This window comes from Bos indicus x Bos taurus, chromosome 6, assembly GCF_003369695.1.
Source record: "Bos indicus x Bos taurus breed Angus x Brahman F1 hybrid chromosome 6, Bos_hybrid_MaternalHap_v2.0, whole genome shotgun sequence".
NCBI lineage: Eukaryota > Metazoa > Chordata > Mammalia > Artiodactyla > Bovidae > Bos > Bos indicus x Bos taurus.
Genome location: NC_040081.1, coordinates 25,642,456 through 25,661,216, shown reverse-complemented (window position 1 = coordinate 25,661,216; position 18,761 = coordinate 25,642,456). Strand labels below are relative to the sequence as shown.

Sequence of the window (18,761 nt, the reverse complement as noted above, 5' to 3'; positions counted from 1 at the left end):
GAGTTTGTTTCCTTTTAGGGGTGAATATAATTCCATTGTGTGTACATGCACAATTTTTTTTATCCATCCTCTGTTGATGGACACTTGGGTTGCTTCCACTTTTTGGCTATTATGAATAATGCTGCTATGCATTTGGGTGTAAGAGTGTGTTTTTAAAGCTGACTATCAAAGTGGACAGTTGGAGTTTAATCTTATAGGGATACTCTGTCGACTGTGTATTTTCTAGCAACTTTTATCAGTCATTGGCTGAGGGCTTCTTGGGAGGTACAGATTTCCTGGAACTTGTGGCTTATTGAATGTACAATAAGCTCATGAATGGTGAGTTTTGTTTCTTTGGTGTGAAATAGGGCAGAACTTGATGTGGAAGAAACACAGTGTGCAAGGAAATGTGGGCTCAGACAGAGAGAGAACGATGCAATGGGAGTATCCTGGGTGATTTTTATTTATTTGAAGGGTCTGGGATTGGGTGATTCAAATCAACTTTAATCTAGCTCTGAAAGGGAGGATATTCCTGGGTGACACTTGGTCACATAAGAACAATGGTGATGAAGTGATGACAGTAGAAGCTGGATATGAGCCCCTTGCTAAATGAATCAGAGGCAAGCAGATAGAAATAGCGTTGTGTGGATAATTCTTCTAAATTGTGAAATTATGCAAATGGCCTTTAGTTGGTGAGCATCATACTTAAAGTAACAGGACACAGCGGACACTAAAAAGAAAGGAAAGGAAAAAAAAAGTTGAAATGTTTATAAAGCAACATTTGTGATTTGAATTTCAAATTTTCACTTTGTATACCAATGAACAAATTGAATTCCCTTTCCTAAAGTTTAGGTGAAAATAGGCAGATTAAATCAGTTATGAGATTTTTCAAAATGATGTGAAACCCCAAGAGTAAGGAATATGTAAGTAGGCTTATACTCTCTTGGGGAATACTAATGTCCAGTTTATGGCTAGTGTTTGGTTTGTGGGCCAAAGATAGGTGCTAGAATTTAGAATTCTAGAGATAATTTCTCCTTTGAAATAGAATGACAAAAATAATAATTGTCTTTTTATAAATTATGAACTTAAATTTGGGCTAGAATTTTATGAGCTAACTTCAGTAAGTTAATGTACATTTAAAGCAATACCAAATTGGAAATAAAATTCTAGTGGTAAGGGTAGATGATCATTTAAGTATTTTAAGAATTATGTATTATAAAGTGGTAATAAAACAAAATGCATAAGGGAAGGAGATTTTTTGCAAATTCCTGAAACTTCCTTCAGCTGCCTGTATGTGGCTTCTCCAGCCATGACTTCCCTGGCCTCCCCCACCTCCACACACCATTTCTCTTGGCCCCAAATACTCAGACATAAAAATAGTGTGAGTCACTTGCCATTTTCCCGTTTTCATTAATTCAACTGCTTCATTGATTTTGTCAAGATTCAGAGAATGGGTAATTAGTGCATCTAGGTTAATCTTCTTTGCCATATAATCAGAAACCAGTTTAGAGGCACCATCTCTGCCTTTCCAGCCTGGAAATACACAGATAAACAACAGATTTTATACACGAGAGCCAGTATACAAGAAAGGCCCTACAATTTGTTGCTGGAGGTGTTGGCTTTGAGGAAATACAAGGATTTCCTGCTAACTTGTCTGGACCATCAGGAGAATGAATGCCTGTCCCAGCCATTTACTTTGTGTGGAAGGCTTTTATCCTGGAGGAGACCTCTGGGCCTGCGGAGGAGTATTTGTTTACAGCAACTAGAACATGGACCTCTTCTTAGAGATGCTTCATGTGTGTGTGTGTGTGTGTGTGTGTGTGTGTGTGTGTGTGTGTTGATCTGCAGCTTCATGAAAGAGCCAAATATTTTAAGGGAAGAGAAGAACTTTCACCATGGCAGTGCTCAGTGACAGCTTTTGAAAAATGAATGTTTATAAAGCGAGATAAGAATAAAATGTGCCTTTAGGAAGTAAAATTGCACAGGAAAAGATGGAGTCAGTTAAGATAATATAAAACTTAGCCTTGTATTTTCTCTGTTCTTGTGAGTCTCAAGAAACATTGTCTTCTTGTTTAGCACTGTGCTGAGCGACATGCCCAGTGAGTCACCACAAAGAATTTGGTGGTCTGCTCATTTCTGCAAAGGGTGAGTGATTTTGCAAGGAGGCAAGTGTCCTAAGCAGCTGGTTCTGTGACAGGGTCTTGGCAGTTATTTGCTTTTCTTGGTTCCAGCCCCAGCCAGTTTCTCCAGCCTTCCCAAAACTATTCTCAACACTATCTAAAACACTTCCAATACATTTATTTTCTGTTTAAGTTGGTTTTAATTATTTGTAATCAAGAATTCTGATGCTCTGTGTTATGACAGGAGGCATGGTGTGTTTTTCTATTTGTTTTTATCATTTAAAAAGTTGAAGTGTAATTAATATGTAACATATTTGTTTTCTATGTATAATGATTTGATATATGTATATATTATAAAATTATTACTATTGAACTAAGTTTAGTTAACATCCATCACCACACATAGTTACCATTTTTTTCTTGTGATAACAACTTTTGAAGTCTTTTCTACCTGTTGATTGGTGATCTGATAAAGCATTTTTATATCTATGTAAAGAACACTTTCACTTGTTTTTTGTTTCTTCTTTTAACCAAAAAAAAAAAAAAATACAAAAACAAAAAAAGATGGGTCCAGGAACATAGAACTAGGCTAGATAGTGTTTGTGAACAAGGCCACTAATTTTAGGGGGAAATTGTTTCACTGTGTACATTATAGGAGGTTTAGCAGTCCTGTCCTTAGAGGCTATCCTTTAACTGAAAACCTTTGAAACCAGTGGATTATACTATCTGTAGAAGGAATTAACTTACATTCATGACCATTATACGAACGTATAGGTGTCGAGCAAAATAGTTTCCTTGTGAGTTTTATTTGAAATATTAGTGATCCTATTTAACAAGAGTTAACTGAGTATGTGTATTTGGAATCAACAATTATTGTCTCGAAGGGAAATATTGTCTCTAGAGGGAAATAGCAATGGGTATGTCTAATTATCCCAAATGGGGGAACTGATAATCAAACTGATTTATTATTTTTTTTGGCTGGCCATGCCATTTTTCTACTCTATGCCCATGAATTCGGTAAGATTCCTGGTACCTACAGTACACTGCCATAAGTAGTTGGGAGAACACAAATGGATCACCAGTCCCCAAAATTCAGGTAGCTCCTGGTTCTCATCTCTTTTGCCCAAGAATTCAAATTTCCCCCAAATCTCTGGATAAGTATATGTCTCTTAATTATCAGGTTGCTTGCTTATGAGCTTAGAATCCCACACAGATTTATTTTAGTTTGTTTTCTACTTCCTCAGTAAGAAAATGCTTCTAGAGTCTTTAAAATATATAAGTTGTAAGACAGGTTTAAAAAATGGAAAACCAAGAGATTGTATGAAAAATTTTTTTTCCTCTGGAAAAAATATTCTCTTTCAATTTTATCGGTCATTTCTCTTTTCAATCATGAGTTCATTATGTTTAATGTCTTTGAGTTGTACAATGCCAACTCGATTGTTTTGGGTAAGATTTAACATTAGTTGAACCATTTACTAAGAATTCAGTATATTCTCCAAAGAATTCCAGTTGGCCGTCATGTAACTGAATTGAATAGTTATTGATCATAGTATTGCCTTTCCTTTTTGATTTAGAATTTGCATTAAACTTTGGACACTAATCAATTAAAAAAAATCTCTTCCTTTGCATGAGAAGAAAAATTACTAAGAAGCAACTGCATACATCAATATTCATCCCCTTATCTTAGATACTTGTGTGTTGAAACAACTATAATCTAAAGCTCTCATTCAAGCATTCATTACACATTTCTTTACTTCCCTCCTCTATAATCCCACACATTTCCATTCTTCCCTGAATCATTCATACCTCCATAAACAGATCCCTTTAAAGAGCGTCCTGAGAAGAACAAGTGGCCGCTGATGTTGAGTTGGACACCAATGATTAACCCAATAATCACGCAGACCCCATGGCTCTCATGGCAGGAGGCCAGGGCAGCTGCCTGTTGTAAAGCAATGGAAAACAATGAGGGGTTAAGAGGTGTACTTGAGAGTTGGACCTAAGTCTGAATCTCAGCTTGACTGTTCTCAGTGGTCTGTTACATGCTTTCCTGATGCTCCTTGTCCTCATTTGAAATAACATTTATTTTCTAAGAAGGCACTGAAACATAAATAAGACATTGTGTACTACAGAGTATAGTATCTGGTACAATAGATGAGAATAAAAAAATGAAAATAAAGGCACCCATGGTAGTAGTAATAACAATAATGACAGTAATAATTTTTATACTGACACAGGTGGTTAGTTAGAGCTGACATATTCATAGGGCTTCCCAGGTAGCCCTAGTGATAAAGGACCCTTCTCCCAGTGCAGGAGATGTTAGAGATGCAAGTTCAATCCCTGGGTTGGGAAGATCCCCTGGAGAAGGAAATGCAACACCCCCCCCCCGCCCCCCCCCGAGTATTTTTGCCTGGAGAATTCCATGCACAGAGGAGCCTGGTGGGCTATAGTCTGTGGGACTGCAAAGAGTCAGACATGACTGAAGCGACTTAGCATATTCTTTTAGATACTGAAAAATATAGTTGGCTATTTGTGTAGCATCATATATTAGCAAAGTTATAAATAAGCATGTTCCCATTATTTATTTTGAAACGCTATTTTTGGGAGCAAGACTATCTGCAGGAAAGCCTATGATTTTGTTATATCATTTTTATAGATGAGGGGATTTATGTGTAGTGAGGAATGGAAACATTTTGTAAGCTGAGGAAAGAGTCTCAGTTGGAAGAGACAGATCTTGGGTTTTCATGGAGCTGATTAGAAGATGGAGACATGCAACCCAATAGTATGCTATTTCTACAGTCCCAAAGAAAGAGAGTCTCAATTTGTGAAATAATGTCCTATCCATTTATATTCTTACATAAACCATATTCAGCCAGAAAAATTACCATTTTTTTCCCTTCATTCTTGAACTCTTTTAATCAAGGTTGGTAAATAATATTTCTTGGACGATTATCTCAGATCCAACATGATAGACTTTGTGAAAGTGTAGAGCTTTGCAGGGTCATTAATTATTCTTACCACATTTAAATCTTCTGGCTTGGAAGTTATAGTTACTAAGCTGCTCCTTATTATGAAATAATTCAGTAAGAATTCCTTACAAAGCTTTTTTTTCCTGTCTATTGTAGGCTGTCTGCTTATTTGAAGGAATAGTATTGATATAATGGAACAGAGGGAGAAGAAAACTCAGTATGGGGGTTCAGTGTTTGGGATAGTGAATATATTTATAAGAGTAGACAGAAGGTGCCAGGTGGGATGTCAGGGGCACAAAGAGAATTAAATAGAAGATTGTGGAGGGAAGTTTAGAATTTTCACTCAGTTAAAAATCTGAAATAAAGACTGGGGGCTTCCCTGGTGGTCCAATCAATAAGAATCTGCCTTCCAATGCAGGGGACACAGATTCGATACCTGGTCAGGGAAGATCCCACCTGCCGTGGCATGACTAAGCCTGTGTGCCACAACTTCTGAGCCCATGCACTGCAACTACTGAAGCCCAGGCGCCTAGAGCCTCTGCTTCACAAGAGAAAATCCATGGAAATGAGAAGCCCGTGCACCACTATAGAGTAGCCCTCACTCACCACAACTAGAGGGAGCCCTATGTGCAGCAATGAAGACCCACCACAGCCAATAAATACATAAATCTTAAAACAAAAACAATGACTGATAGAAATAGCAGTGATTTTCATAATTCAAAATCACATACCACAGTTTCTGGATTTCCAATGACCTCAAAGCTAAAGTCCACACCATCACCTGTCAGGTCAAATAAAACTTCTTGGATGGGTTTCTCATAGTCCTGTGGGTTGATGCACTCGGTGGCACCCACTTCCTTTGCTTTCTCAAATTTGTCTTTGTTGATGTCCACTGCAATGATCCTGGTTGCTCCAGCTGCTTTGCAGCCCATGATAACAGACAGGCCAACTCCTCCCAGGCCAAACACAGCACAAGTGGAGCCTGGGGTCACCTGCATACCCAAAGGCAGAAAAAAAGAGCAAAGAGAACAATACTGTTACTTAATTGGACAGACAAGATCTGAATGTACTTTTTTATGAGACATAAACAAAGGCCATCTTCAAATAAAACATGTGACTAGAGAGTTTTAGCTTCTCAACATATTTCTAGATATGGGATACTTTTTGACAGAGGAGCAAAAACTAACCTGTAAAAAGAGTTTTAAGTCTCAGGAATTAGGGTAAATAGAAGAAGTTTAATGAACTTTCATTGACTCTTAAGACTTATTTAACAGAGTATTTAATTCCATATATTTTTGAGTTTTCCACCTTCTTGCAACATTTCCCTTCTCTTTTCTTTTGGATATCCATAAACTTTGCTTCACTTATAATGTCAGTGCCTTATAAGTAAAGACTTATTTTTTATTGGGTCTAAAATGAGACTAATTTAAATTGAACCCCATACTAAGTCTCTGGATAGTATAAGGACTAATGGAGATTGGAAAAAAATAAAGAACCAAAATTCACTTGCTGCTTCAGCCTGGATGGGAGAGGGGTTTGGGGGAGAATGGATACATGGCTGAGTATGGCTGAGTGCCTTTGCTGTTCACCTAAAACTATCATAACATTGTTAATCGGCTATACTCCAATACAAATAAGAAATACAAAAGAAAAAAATTTTAAAAAAGGAAATTTATTAACCACTTAAAGAAAGAAGCTAGGCAGGTTTGGGTGATATTCAAGAAACTGTCATTTAACAGTAACCTACTCTAGAGTTCCCCAGTGGCCTAGTGGTTAGGATTCCAGGCTTTCTCTGCTGTGGCTTGTATTCAGTCCTTTGTTGGGAAACTGAGATCCTGCAAGTCAATGTGGTACCACCAAAAAGAAAAAAAAAAAAAAAATCAAACAAAGCAGTAACCCACTCAACCAGAGTGGGGTTACCTGACTAGTCTGTTTTATATGCCAACATCTTCTCCATCAATTGGTCTTTTTACTTCCCTTTTGTTTTTATAGGAACTTTTCACCATCTGTTAAATAACAGAATAGAAGCTCAATGGGCACTTTTAGCTGTTGAATCCCAGCACCTGGAACAGTGAATGGCCCCATAAATGTATGTTGAAAGAAAAAAAGAATTAACTGGAATGTGGAAGGATATATAGTCATTTTAAAACTGTATTATGTTTCACTTCCAGGAATACCTGATGTCTCCACTTGTGAATGGCATCTAGACTTAATCTGCCACATACTACTGACCAAGAAGGAATGGGAAATATGTGCAAGGGAGTTTAGGTGACTAGGCAATAATAAAGAACTTGAGGATGTTTTGAGGCAGGTTTGCGAGTCTCTCTCAGGCTATATGATCAGACATGGCCCAGATACATAAGGCCTTCCAACTCCATTTGTCAACAATTACATTCATAATGGATATAAATGCTTCTCACCTTGGCAGTATTGATTGCACCACCATACCCAGTAGAAAAACCACAGCTAACTAGGAATACTTTCTCCAGAGGTGCAGCTGCATCAATCTTGGCGACTGAGATTTCATCCATTACTGTGTATTCAGAGAAGGTGCTTGTATTCCCAAAGTGGTATACTGGTTTTCCCTTGCAGGTAAATCTACTGGTACCATCAGACATCAGGTGGGTTTCTGCCTGTCTTTTATAGACAAAAGCAAACAAAAAACATTTATTTGGAAGCAAAAAGTTTAGATTCCTTTTAAGGAAATTGAATTAATTTTTCAAAAAAAAGTTTGTAAAAACTTACTTGAGTTTTATACAAAAATTGTCTGCAGAATTAAGGCAAGAGGTGCATTCACCACACTGTGGTAGAAAGAGTGCGATAACTTTATCTCCTAAGAAAGCAAAATTGTTTATTAAGGCATTATTTTTAAAGTAAAGAGATAGCGGTATCTCAGGAACTCAACAACAAGGCGCTCAAGAAAATATAACTAAGAATTAGTTCCACATTTAATTGTGCTTGCTATTGTGGAGAATACTTACGAAAAAGGGGATATCTTTGGCATGTGTGCCTAGCTCTGGGCTCAATGTCTGACTCCCAAGGGGCTGGCCTCAGATTTGCTTCCTTTCTAAGTTCCTCTTGAGGCACCAGATGGCTTTGTCATGTAGCCACTCAGCCAAGTCTTTTCTTACATTTCCTATAAAACTTCTGGTGTCAGGAATTGAATTTAAAATTGTCTGGATACCACAAACTCACAGAATAAGCTTCTGGATCCGGGAGAGAGGATTGTCTCCATGCTACCTTCTGTGTTTTATATCAATCCTTTCTCCAGAGGTAGGCAGTTTTTTCTACTAATGTTCAAAGTATAAGAAGAATATTAGAATAACCTGCCTGTGATGGACTTACTGACTGCCCCATTGTCTATCCTTGTAAACCAGAGCAATTTACTTCATATTTTCTGTAAAAATAATTTGTAGAATTTCATTTATTTTCAGTTTTTTAAAAAAATAATACATACTCATGGTAAAATTTAAACAGCACAAGTGAAAATTGACATCCAAGTCTCTAGTCTTCCTTCTCCCACCCTAAAGACAATTACTTTTATCAATATCCAAGGTATTTTTCAGAGACATAATCCCTTTAGAAATACAAAAACTAGTATACTATGTACCCTATCATAGGCTTTGCTTTTTTATTTAACAGCTGATCTTGGAGATTTCTTATCTCAGAATGATACAGCATTCTATCATTTATTTAATATTTACATAGTATTCTGTTATATAAATATATTGTAATTTATATTTAAGCAGCACCCTGTGTACTGACAGACATTTAGGTTGTTTTCTATTTTTATTATTTCTTCCTCTCTGACATGAAAAAGAACAATGCAATGAATATTTTGAGCACGCATGGTCTGTGGTAGACAGAATTTCTAAAATGGCTCACCAAAGATGTCTTATCCTAATTCCCAGAAATTAAATATGTCAAGTTATCATGCCTGTGAATGTTACATGGAAAGAAGAGAGGCTTTGCAGATGTAATTAAGATTACTAAGCAATTGACATTAAAATAGGAGATTATCCTGGGTTATTTAGGTGGACCAAAGGACTTCCCTGGTGGCTCAGATGGTTAAGCATCTGTCTACAATGTGGGAGACCTGGTTCGATCCCTGGGTCAGGAAGTTCCCTGGAGAAGGAAATGGCAATCCACTCCAGTACTATTGCCTGGAAAGTCTCTTGGACAGAGGAGCCTGATAGGCTACAGTCCATGGGGTCGCAAAGAGTGGGACACGACTGAGCGATCTTCTTCACCAAAGATCCATGAAAGGAGACAAGAGGAAAGCAGAAGAGGAGGAAAAAGCGATTCAAAGCATGAGAAGGACTTGATGTGCCATTGCAGCTTTGAGGCTAGAAGTGGGTAAAGGGACCCCATGAGAAGGAATGTGAGCAGCTTCAAGGAGCTGAGGGCTGTAGCCCCAGCTGACAGCCTATCAACTGAGGTTGAGAACTTTAGTCTTACAACCTTAAAGGTTGTCAGCCCTAAATATTACACTTTCAAGTCTTTGCTAATTTTTTAGATAAACAGTTTTTCTGTTGTCTTTAAAATTTTAATTTATTTAGGGTTTGAGATTGGGCATCTTCTTAGATGCTTAAAAAGCATTTGTGTGTATATGTGTATATATCTATATCTCTCTATATATTTCCTTCCAAACTAGATGTACATTTCCTTTGCCAATTTTCATAAGTTAGTGTTAAAGAATTCTTTATAAATTAAAGAAATCTGCCCATCATATTGGCTTGTTGATTTGGGGGAAGGGTATTTTTTTAACACAGAATTTTAAAGAACTTTATTTTCAAATTTATCGATATGTTATTTTACATCTGAATTTTTTGTGTTGGTTAAAATTTCCTTCTCTTCTCTGAGGTATTACAAAATGTTCTGTTACAATAATTTATAATACTTCTATGGTTTCGCTTTTCACATTTAATTCTTGGATTCATATAGCATCTTTCTTTCTATAAAAATGTAATAGCAACTCAAGTTACTTTTATTCTCCAGAAAACTATCCAGTTGTTTCAATATTATATGTTGAAATCCATGTTCCCCCCTCAAAATTGAAAGGCAAACTTAATCCTATATTAAATTCCTACATTAATTTGATCCAGTTCTGAACTTCTTCCCTATTTAGTTCACTAATGTGTTCAACTGTTTATCATAGTTGAACTATTTATCATACTTATCATATGCTTCATTTAAACAATTGTTCAACAGTTTCTCTCAGTTGATTTTTTGAGGAAATTTTTGTCTCATTTGCACTTTCTTTCAAGTTCAATTTCAGTACATTCTATTTTTTATTTTTATTAATATCAAAATATAAGTATAAAGAATACATTTAGTATTTTTCTGTAATTTATACTTAACCCTCCTTTTCTAAGAAATGGGCAATATTTTACCTTTTATTTCATTTATGCTTAACATAATTTAAGGGATACTTTTTATTCCTGAGGTGGGTTCCAAGTTGCTGCTATCTCCTAATTCCAGGTACCAGTTCATACCTGCTTTCACTGTGCTCACTCCTTCTCCCACACTCTCGACTATTCCAGCTCCTTCATGGCCCATAATGATAGGGTAGTGTTGGTGCTGAAGATTTTTATCCTTCAACATTTTCATCTCAGTCCCACAGAGCGCCGTGGCCACCATCTGTATGGAAGGCAAAGAGGAATATAGTTTTCTCTGTCTCAGAGATGTTGTAGAATTGTTAATGTTGTAAAGTGTTTTGGTAGTTTGATATGCTGCATTAATATTAATGCATTAATTTCTTAGTTTTAATTCTGGACAAGGGCCAGTAATGTGTTTCAATCAATACAATGTTTTTCACTAGCTAATTTTGATATCAAATGATTTTAAAACTTACTGGAGAGGGTAGGATGGGCTCAGAAGAGACCGTTGTAAAACCACATGTGGCATCAAAGGTCTCACTTTGTGCTTCACTGTAGCTTGTGGGTGGGAGTGTGGAGGAGCAAGACCAATTATAGAAATGAAGGAATTGGAATATAGGAAGGAGAGGGATAATGCCTCCTATTATAATTGAGGTTTTAATTTATTTCACATGAGGGCTTTACAGTTATGTTATTGGTACAAGTTGTAATACCACTTTTTGTTGTAAATCAGCCAGATAGTTTAAAGTGGAGGCACTCAGAGCAGTGGTTACTAAAGAGTTCAGAGCTGAAATCTTGGCTCTGCACCCCTGTTTAACTGTGTGATCAGGGGAGGAATTGTCCTTCTGAGTCTCAGTCTATTCATCTCTAAAATGGGTATGGGGTTGGAATGCATGTGCGTGCACACACACACACACACACATACACACACATGGCTAAGTCAAGAATTAAAATCTATTGAAATTTGACCATGTAAAAGGGGGATAATTTGAAGGGTATCATAAAATTGCCTGTAACCTGACTGTAAGCAGTGCAGTTAGAATTAATGGATCTAGAAATCCATCAAGCAGCCTTTGTCTTCATCTGTCTACTTTGACTCAGTGTGTGTATAGCTGCATTTTCCTATCATTCTCTGAAGACAGGCTTTCTCTTATTCATATGATCGCATGGTTAAAAATGACTGCCAGCCTTTAGTCCCTCCAGCCTCTCTAGTTCCCTCCATCCCCTGTCTTGCTCAGACTTTGTATCTTGTTCAAATTCTTGAGTGAGAGATTCAGATTTGTAGTTTATCAGATAATGGCTCCCTCCATCCCCTGTCTTGCTCAGACTTTGTATCTTGTTCAAATTCTTGAGTGAGAGATTCAGATTTGTAGCTTATCAGATAATGGCTGGATGTTTTTGAGTTGGTGTCCACATCTCTCTGTATGAGTTGCGATCCTGTGGGTGGAGAGTGAATAGAGATGGCCAAATGACCTTCTGTGCACTCCATGGATCATATAGGCCAGAGAAGACTTTTTGAAAAGAGGGCATGGATTGCACAGGCAAGGTAACTCAGAAAATGATGATCCCTCTGTGATCCATTAATAAACAATACTTATTCATCATTACTAACATTAAATAGTGAAAATTCAAAAGAAACTGAACTAGAAGTCAGGTGAGCTACCTTCTGGACTGGTAGCCTTTTATTAGAATCACCTAGGGGAGATTTAAAAACTCTAATGATCAGCCTGTGTGCATGCTAAGCTGCTTCAGTCGTGTCTGACTCTTTGTAACCCTATGGACTATAATCTGCCAAACTCCTCTGTCCAGGGGATTCTCCAGGCAAGAATACTGAGTGGATTGCCATGCCCTCCTCCAGGGAATCTTCCCAACCCAGGGATCAAACCCAGGTCTCCTGCTTGGCAGGAGGGTTCTTTACCACTAATGCCCCTTAGGAAGCCCAATCAGACTGCACTCCACACCAGATAAATCACAAATTCAAAATGTCTAAGGGTGGGATTCAGTTTTCAGCATTCTCTAAAGCTCCCAAATGATTCCAGACATATAAGCAAGGTTGAGAAAAGCAGTTGAAGTCTCTGTTCTTATTTAACCGCTAGAAGAGTCCTGTACATTATTGATTTTAATCTTATTTTTAAAATAACAGGTATCTGTAAGCCTCTTCCAGCTCTAACCTGAATTCCAAAGACTGAGTCTTGATTTATCTATAATCAAACAAAATTTCATAAAACATACAGTCAATCCTTCTTATCCATGGGTTTTTCATCCATGGATTCAACCAATAAGGGATTGAAATTATTTTAAAAAAATCCATAAAGTCCCCCAAACAAAACTTGAATTTGATGCATGCTGGCAACTATTTATATACCATTTACATTGTATTTATAACAATTTGTATAGCATTTATCTTGTATTAGGTATTTTTAAGTAACCTAGGCGCTAGTGGTAAAGAACCCTTCTGCCAATGCAGGAGATGAAAGAGACATGGGTTTGACCCCTGGGTCAGGAAGATCCCCTGGAGGAGGGCACAACAACCCATTCCAGTATTCTTGCATGGAGAATCCTATGGACAGAGACTGGCGGACTACAGTCCATAGAGTCACAAAGAGTCAGACACAACTGAAGTGACTTAGCAGAGGTGAATAAAGTATACAGGAGAATATGTGTAAGTTATATGCAAATACCACACCATTTTATACAAGGAATTTGAGCCTCCTAGGATTTTGGTATGGAGTGGGGGAGTCTTGGTACCAATCCCCTGCAGATATAGGGGGAGGACTGTATTTCAAGGTAACTTAAATATCATGAAGAATATCATAAAGAAAATTGAAAGTACAGATTAAAGTATGGTTTGTGGGTAGAAACTTATTTTAATTAGTAGTAGTTAAAAATAAGTGTCCATTGGGTATGTAACCTATGCTATACCTTCCCAACTGTTTCTCTGTTTGGATTTGAAGACTAATGGAAATGTTTAATAAAAAAGAAATAGGATCGTCCCAGTGCACCAGCCCCAAGCATCCAGTATCGTGCATCAAACCCAGACTGGCGACTCGTTTCATATATGATATTATACATGTTTCAATGCCATTCTCCCAAATCATCCCACCCTCTCCCTCTCCCATAGAGTCCAAAAGACTGTTCACTGGGATGACCCAGAGGGATGGTATGGGAAAGGAGGAGGGAGGTGGGTTTAGGATGGGGAACACGTGTATACCTGTGGCAGATTCATGTTGATATATGGCAAAACAAATATAATATTGTAAAGTTAAAAAATAAAAAAAAAAAAAAGAAATAGGAGAGCATATAGTTTTTTTTCTGAGTTGAACATTGTGAAAAGAATGTATAACCTACAGTGAACAGCTCTGAGTTTTGGTGTGGAAATATTGTGGATTTTTTTTTTTTTTTACCTTTATGCGAACTTCTTTTGCCTTTGGTGGAGCCACTTCTACCTCCTCAATGGAAAATGATCCACCAGGCTTCCAGACTATGGCTGCTTTGCACCTGATAACCTGGGAAAAAGAATATGGAGGCAGACAGGGAAACTCCTTAGGATTGGGAGTTAGAGCATTCCTATATTAATGATTATTAGAAGGTTGAATCCAATTCTTTCACACTCAAGCCTAGATAAAAAAAAAAAAGGAATAAATCATTGCTTAAATATACTGAGAATGTAGCCTCTTGACCTCAACTCAACTTTTCTTGTACTATCAGTCTCTGTATTCAAATCAGTCTTGCAATTCTAACTGTATGTACATACTGCTACACAACCAAGAGGATAGATGTCATACTTTTGATCTTATGATGAACGAAGTAGTTCAGTTTCAGGGTAGAAATGACATTGCAGTGTGAGAGTTATTTGTGGTCCTAGGTATGGGAGAGAATCAGTTTTGGGGTGCAGGCAGGAATGGAGACCATCTAGCTGTGGCATTTCATCAAATGGTGGTGGTCACTGGCAGACTGAGATTGAAGAGGTTGTTGGTGGTAAGGTAGTCCTTCAAGGGTTCTGATTTCAGCCCGTCATCGTTCTCACTATAAATTATTATCCTATGTGATTTCACCTAGTTTATACAGAATCAATTATTACTTTTATATAGATGATCTTTGCAACAGACTTGTTACTAAGGTTTAGATTCTATTCATTGGCTATTTGAATGTGCTTAGTTGCTCAGTCATGTCCAACTCTTTGAGACCCTTTGGACTATCCTACAGGTATCTCAAATTCAACATGATAAAACATGAAGACACTGTTATTTCTTTTTTCCACCACCCCCCTTCCCTTGACCAGTGGTGGACACAGCACACAATTTGTTCTTTGCTTTCTCTGTTTCAATGAGTTGCCATGTAATCTATTCAATAATACAAGAAAGAAACCTGGAAAGAGCCTTGATTTGTCTCTTTCCCTCAACCTCCACAATCTAAAAATTTCTGTAATCTGACCCCTCTTCTCCATTTCTGCTGCTACTGTGTGGTCCAGTCCTCATTGCCTTTCACCTGGCTTGGTTCATCACCTTGAAGTCCATCTTTTATAGCGTTGCTGTGCTTAGCTGCTCAGTTGTGTATCTGACTCTTTGTGACCCCATGGACTGTAGCCTGCCAGGCTCCTCTGTCAATGGGGATTCTCCAGGCAAGAATACTGGAGTGGGTTGCCATGCCCCCCTGGGGATCTTCTTAACCCAGACCTGAATTGAACCCAGGTCTCCCAATTGCAGGCAGATTCTTTACTGTCTGAGCCACAGGGAAGCCCTGAACTATAATCCTTATCATGCTAATTCCCTACCTAAAAATGATATTGTCACCAATTGTTTGTCAGGATCTGTTGACATGGTCTACAGAGCTTTCCATGATCTTCCTGTCAGTCTTTCCAACCTTATTTCTAGTCATTTCCTGCCCTCAGGAACAACAGAAAAATTCTGGATAATTTTGTTCTGTTTTTCCTCATGTTTCGTCTACCTGCAAAACTGTCTCCTCCTTTACCTGGTGAATTCTTACATCTGTAAGTTTTCTTTTATATGTCACTTTCTCTGGGAAGCCAGGCAAGATTAGGAGCAATGCCCCTCTCTTTTTTACTACCCCTGGACTCTCTTTCATAATTACTATGTCTCTCTATGAGATCCTTTAAGGAGGGGATATATCTTTAACTTTGGAAAGTTTGATATACGGCTTGATATATTGCCTATTAAAGGACTGAAAAAAAAAAAAAAAACCACTGAAGAAAGGCAAGGCACATAAAAGGAATAAAAGAAAAGGGGAAGGAGAAGGAGAGATATTAAAATTAAGATTGTCTTCCACTTTTAGGAGTATAGAGAGTAGTTGAGTGATGCTGCTAAGTCGCTTCAGTCGTGTCCGACCCTGTGCGACCCCATAGATGCCAGCCCACCAGGCTCCCCCGTCCCTGGGATTCTCCAGGCAAGAACACTGGAGTGGGTTGCCATTTCCTTCTCCAGGTGTTGGTAAATAGACAAGCACACAGGTTGACACATTTATGATATGACATAAAAAAGAATGCCATACTTACTTTCCCGGTAGTACTCATGCTGATTTTCTCTGTGTTCTTCTGGCCACAGATGAATATACTGAGAAAAGGAGATTCTGGTTACTTTCAAAGTCCAAGGGAGTAGAGGTCACTGTTTGATCAAGAGGCTGAGTCCTGACCTTTGTGTATTAATCAGGTAATTAATACACCTCATAACTGGAAACAGATGTTCCTGTTCCTTGATGGAAGTTCCTAATTATAATATGAAAAAGATTTAGCTCAGTGCAAAAGCACAAAAGGTGAAATTGTGCAGTTTTTCTTCTATTAGTCATGAGGTTCCCTCTTAGTATCCATTCTGTTGAGTTTTAAATTTGGTCTTCTAAATGTCCAAGTTTAAAATTTCTATTAACATGTATAAAATTGTGTCTGTGTTGTTTTTCCAATGCAGGTATGGTATCTATGAGTCTAAATTTGAGTAACCCATTGGTTTTCCAAGCATGTGTCACATTGTTGAGGAATTAGGATATTACTAGCTAGTTTTATCTAGGAGTTTAGCATAAGCTCCTCACCTCTTGGTATGCTGAGCTGGTTACTCAGAGAAATTGAAACCAATTTGGGTAAGAAGCCTAACAATCAGGATTTGAATTTGAGCAAATCTCTGTATGTGGATTAAGAGACTTGACCAGGACCCTGATGAACATGAGGAAAAGGAAATACATTCCCAATGAAAGGTAACACCAGTAGGCAGGTTTTAGCTAGAAGGGAAGAAAAGAAGATTAAATGCTCTTTCTGTGTCATGATATGAGCATATGATTTTCTTCCTTAGCCTGTGAGATTACAGTGGATTATATTGATTAATTTTCAAATACTGAACAAGCTTTACATATCTGGAACAAATTCTACTTGGTGTATTAGTTTTCTTTTTTTGCACTGTCTTTGTCTGATTTTAGTTTCATTACTGATTATTATTAGTAATAATAATTTCATAAAATTATTTCTTCTTCTTCTGTTTTCTGGGAGAGAGTGTATAGAATTGACATTAATTCCTTAAATGTTTGGTTGAATCCTTCAATGAAACCATCTGGATCTAGAGATTTCTATTTGGGGATGTTTAAAATTGTGACTTCAATTACCTTTGTCTTTGTTAGGTGGTTGGTTTGGTTTAGTCTCTAAGTTGTGTCTGATTCTTGCAACCCTATGGATTCTAGCCCACCAGGCTCCTCTGTCCAGAGGATTTTCCAGACAAGAATATGTAAATACTCTGTTTTGTATTTTAGTCTGCAGTCTTTGAGCAATTACTCCGTTTCATCTAATTTGTCAAATTTATGTGTGTAGAATTACTAACGAAGAGTGAAAGTGAAAGTTGCTCAATCTTGTCTGACTCTTTGTGACCCCATGGACTATATACACCATGGAATTCTCCAGGCCAGAATACTGAGGTAGGTAGCTTTCCCCTTCTTCAGGGGATCTTCCCAACCCAAGGATGGAACCCACGTCTCCCGCATTGCAGGTGGATTCTTTACCAGCTGAGCCACAGAAGTGTTAGTATTCCCTTATTACTCTTTTGATGTTTGCAGTGTCTGTAGTAATATACTCTGTTTGATTCCTATTATTGATAATTTGTGTCTTTTTTCTGTTTTTCTTTGTCAGAAGCCACTCTTATATTTCAGGCATTCATTTGATGCTGGGGTAATGATGATGGATGTGATATTCAGAGTCCACAGTCTCATAGTGTGAACAAATAATCAGACAATTATAATACAGTGTTTGACATGGTATTATAGAGGGAGTAGAATATGCAATAGAAACAGAGAGGAAGTATATGTAATCTATATTTCTGGGAGCCCAAGGCTGATAGAGTTGGGCCAAGAGAACGCACTGGTCATAGCAAACACCCTCTTCCAACAACACAAGAGAAGACTCTACACATGGACATCACCAGATGGTCAACACCGAAATCAGATTGATTATATTCTCTGCAGCCAAAGATGGAGAAGCTCTATACAGTCAGCAAAAACAAGACCAGGAGCTTACTGTGGCTCAAATCATGAACACCTTATTGCCAAATTCAGACTTAAATTGAAGAAAGTAGGGAAAACCACTAGACCATTCAGGTATGACCTAAATCAAATCCCTTATGATTATACAGTAGAAGTGAGAAATAGATTTAAGGGACTAGATCTGATAGACAGAGTGCCTGAAGAACTATGTATGGATGGAGGTTCATGACATTGTACAGGAGACAGGGATCAAGACCATCCCCATGGAAAAGAAATGCAAAAAAGCAAATGGCTGTCTGGGGAGGCCTTACAAATAGCTGTGAAAAGAAGAGAAGTGAAAAGCAAAGGAGAAAAGGAAAGATATTCACATTTGAATGCAGAATTCCAAAGAAAACAAGAAGAGATAAGAAAGCCTTCCTCAGCGATCAGTGCAAAGAAATAGAGGAAAACAACAGAATGGGAAAGGCTAGCAATCTCTTCAAGAAAATTAGAGATACCAAGGGAACATTTCATGCAAAGATGGGTACAATAAAGGACATAAAAGGTATGGACCTAACAGAAGCCGAAGATATTGAGAAGAGGTGGCAAGAATACACAGAAGAACTGTACAAAAAAAATCTTCATGACCCAGATAATCACGATGGTGTGATAACTCACCTAGAGCCAGACATCCTGGAATGTGAAGTCAAGTGGGCCTTAGAAAGCATCACTAGGAACAAAGCTAGTGGAGGTGATGGAATTCCAGTTGAGCTATTTCAAATCCTGAAAGATGATGCTGTGAAAGTGCTGCACTCAATATACCAGCAAATTTGGAAAACTCAGCAGTGGCCACAGGACTGGAAAAGGTC

The 18,761-nt window shown here is 37.7% G+C and overlaps 1 protein-coding gene across 1 annotated transcript; it reads right to left on the bottom strand.

The window, feature by feature from the left end:
* Positions 1-418: 418 nt before the first annotated feature.
* Positions 419-16,058, bottom strand: ADH6 (alcohol dehydrogenase 6 (class V)). Its single transcript, XM_027544003.1, has 9 exons — positions 15,956-16,058; positions 13,848-13,949; positions 10,561-10,705; positions 7,811-7,898; positions 7,486-7,702; positions 5,797-6,057; positions 3,906-4,038; positions 1,374-1,512; positions 419-709 (listed from the first exon to the last, which is right to left on the bottom strand). The coding sequence occupies exons 1-9, from the start codon at positions 15,971-15,973 to the stop codon at positions 685-687; spliced, it is 1,128 nt and encodes a 375-aa protein (XP_027399804.1). The 5' UTR covers positions 15,974-16,058; the 3' UTR covers positions 419-684.
* Positions 16,059-18,761: the final 2,703 nt, after the last annotated feature.

What these genes read in the sequence shown, in the direction of transcription:
- ADH6 (XM_027544003.1), bottom strand. An exon ending in AAAGGGATCTGTTTATGGAG is followed by an intron (nt 1,513 to 3,905) that starts GTATGAATGATT and finishes GTGTATTTCCAG; the next exon opens with GCTGGAAAGGCAGAGATGGT. An exon ending in TTAATGAAAACGGGAAAATG is followed by an intron (nt 710 to 1,373) that starts GCAAGTGACTCA and finishes CTTTCTTTTTAG; the next exon opens with TGTCCGCTGTGTCCTGTTAC.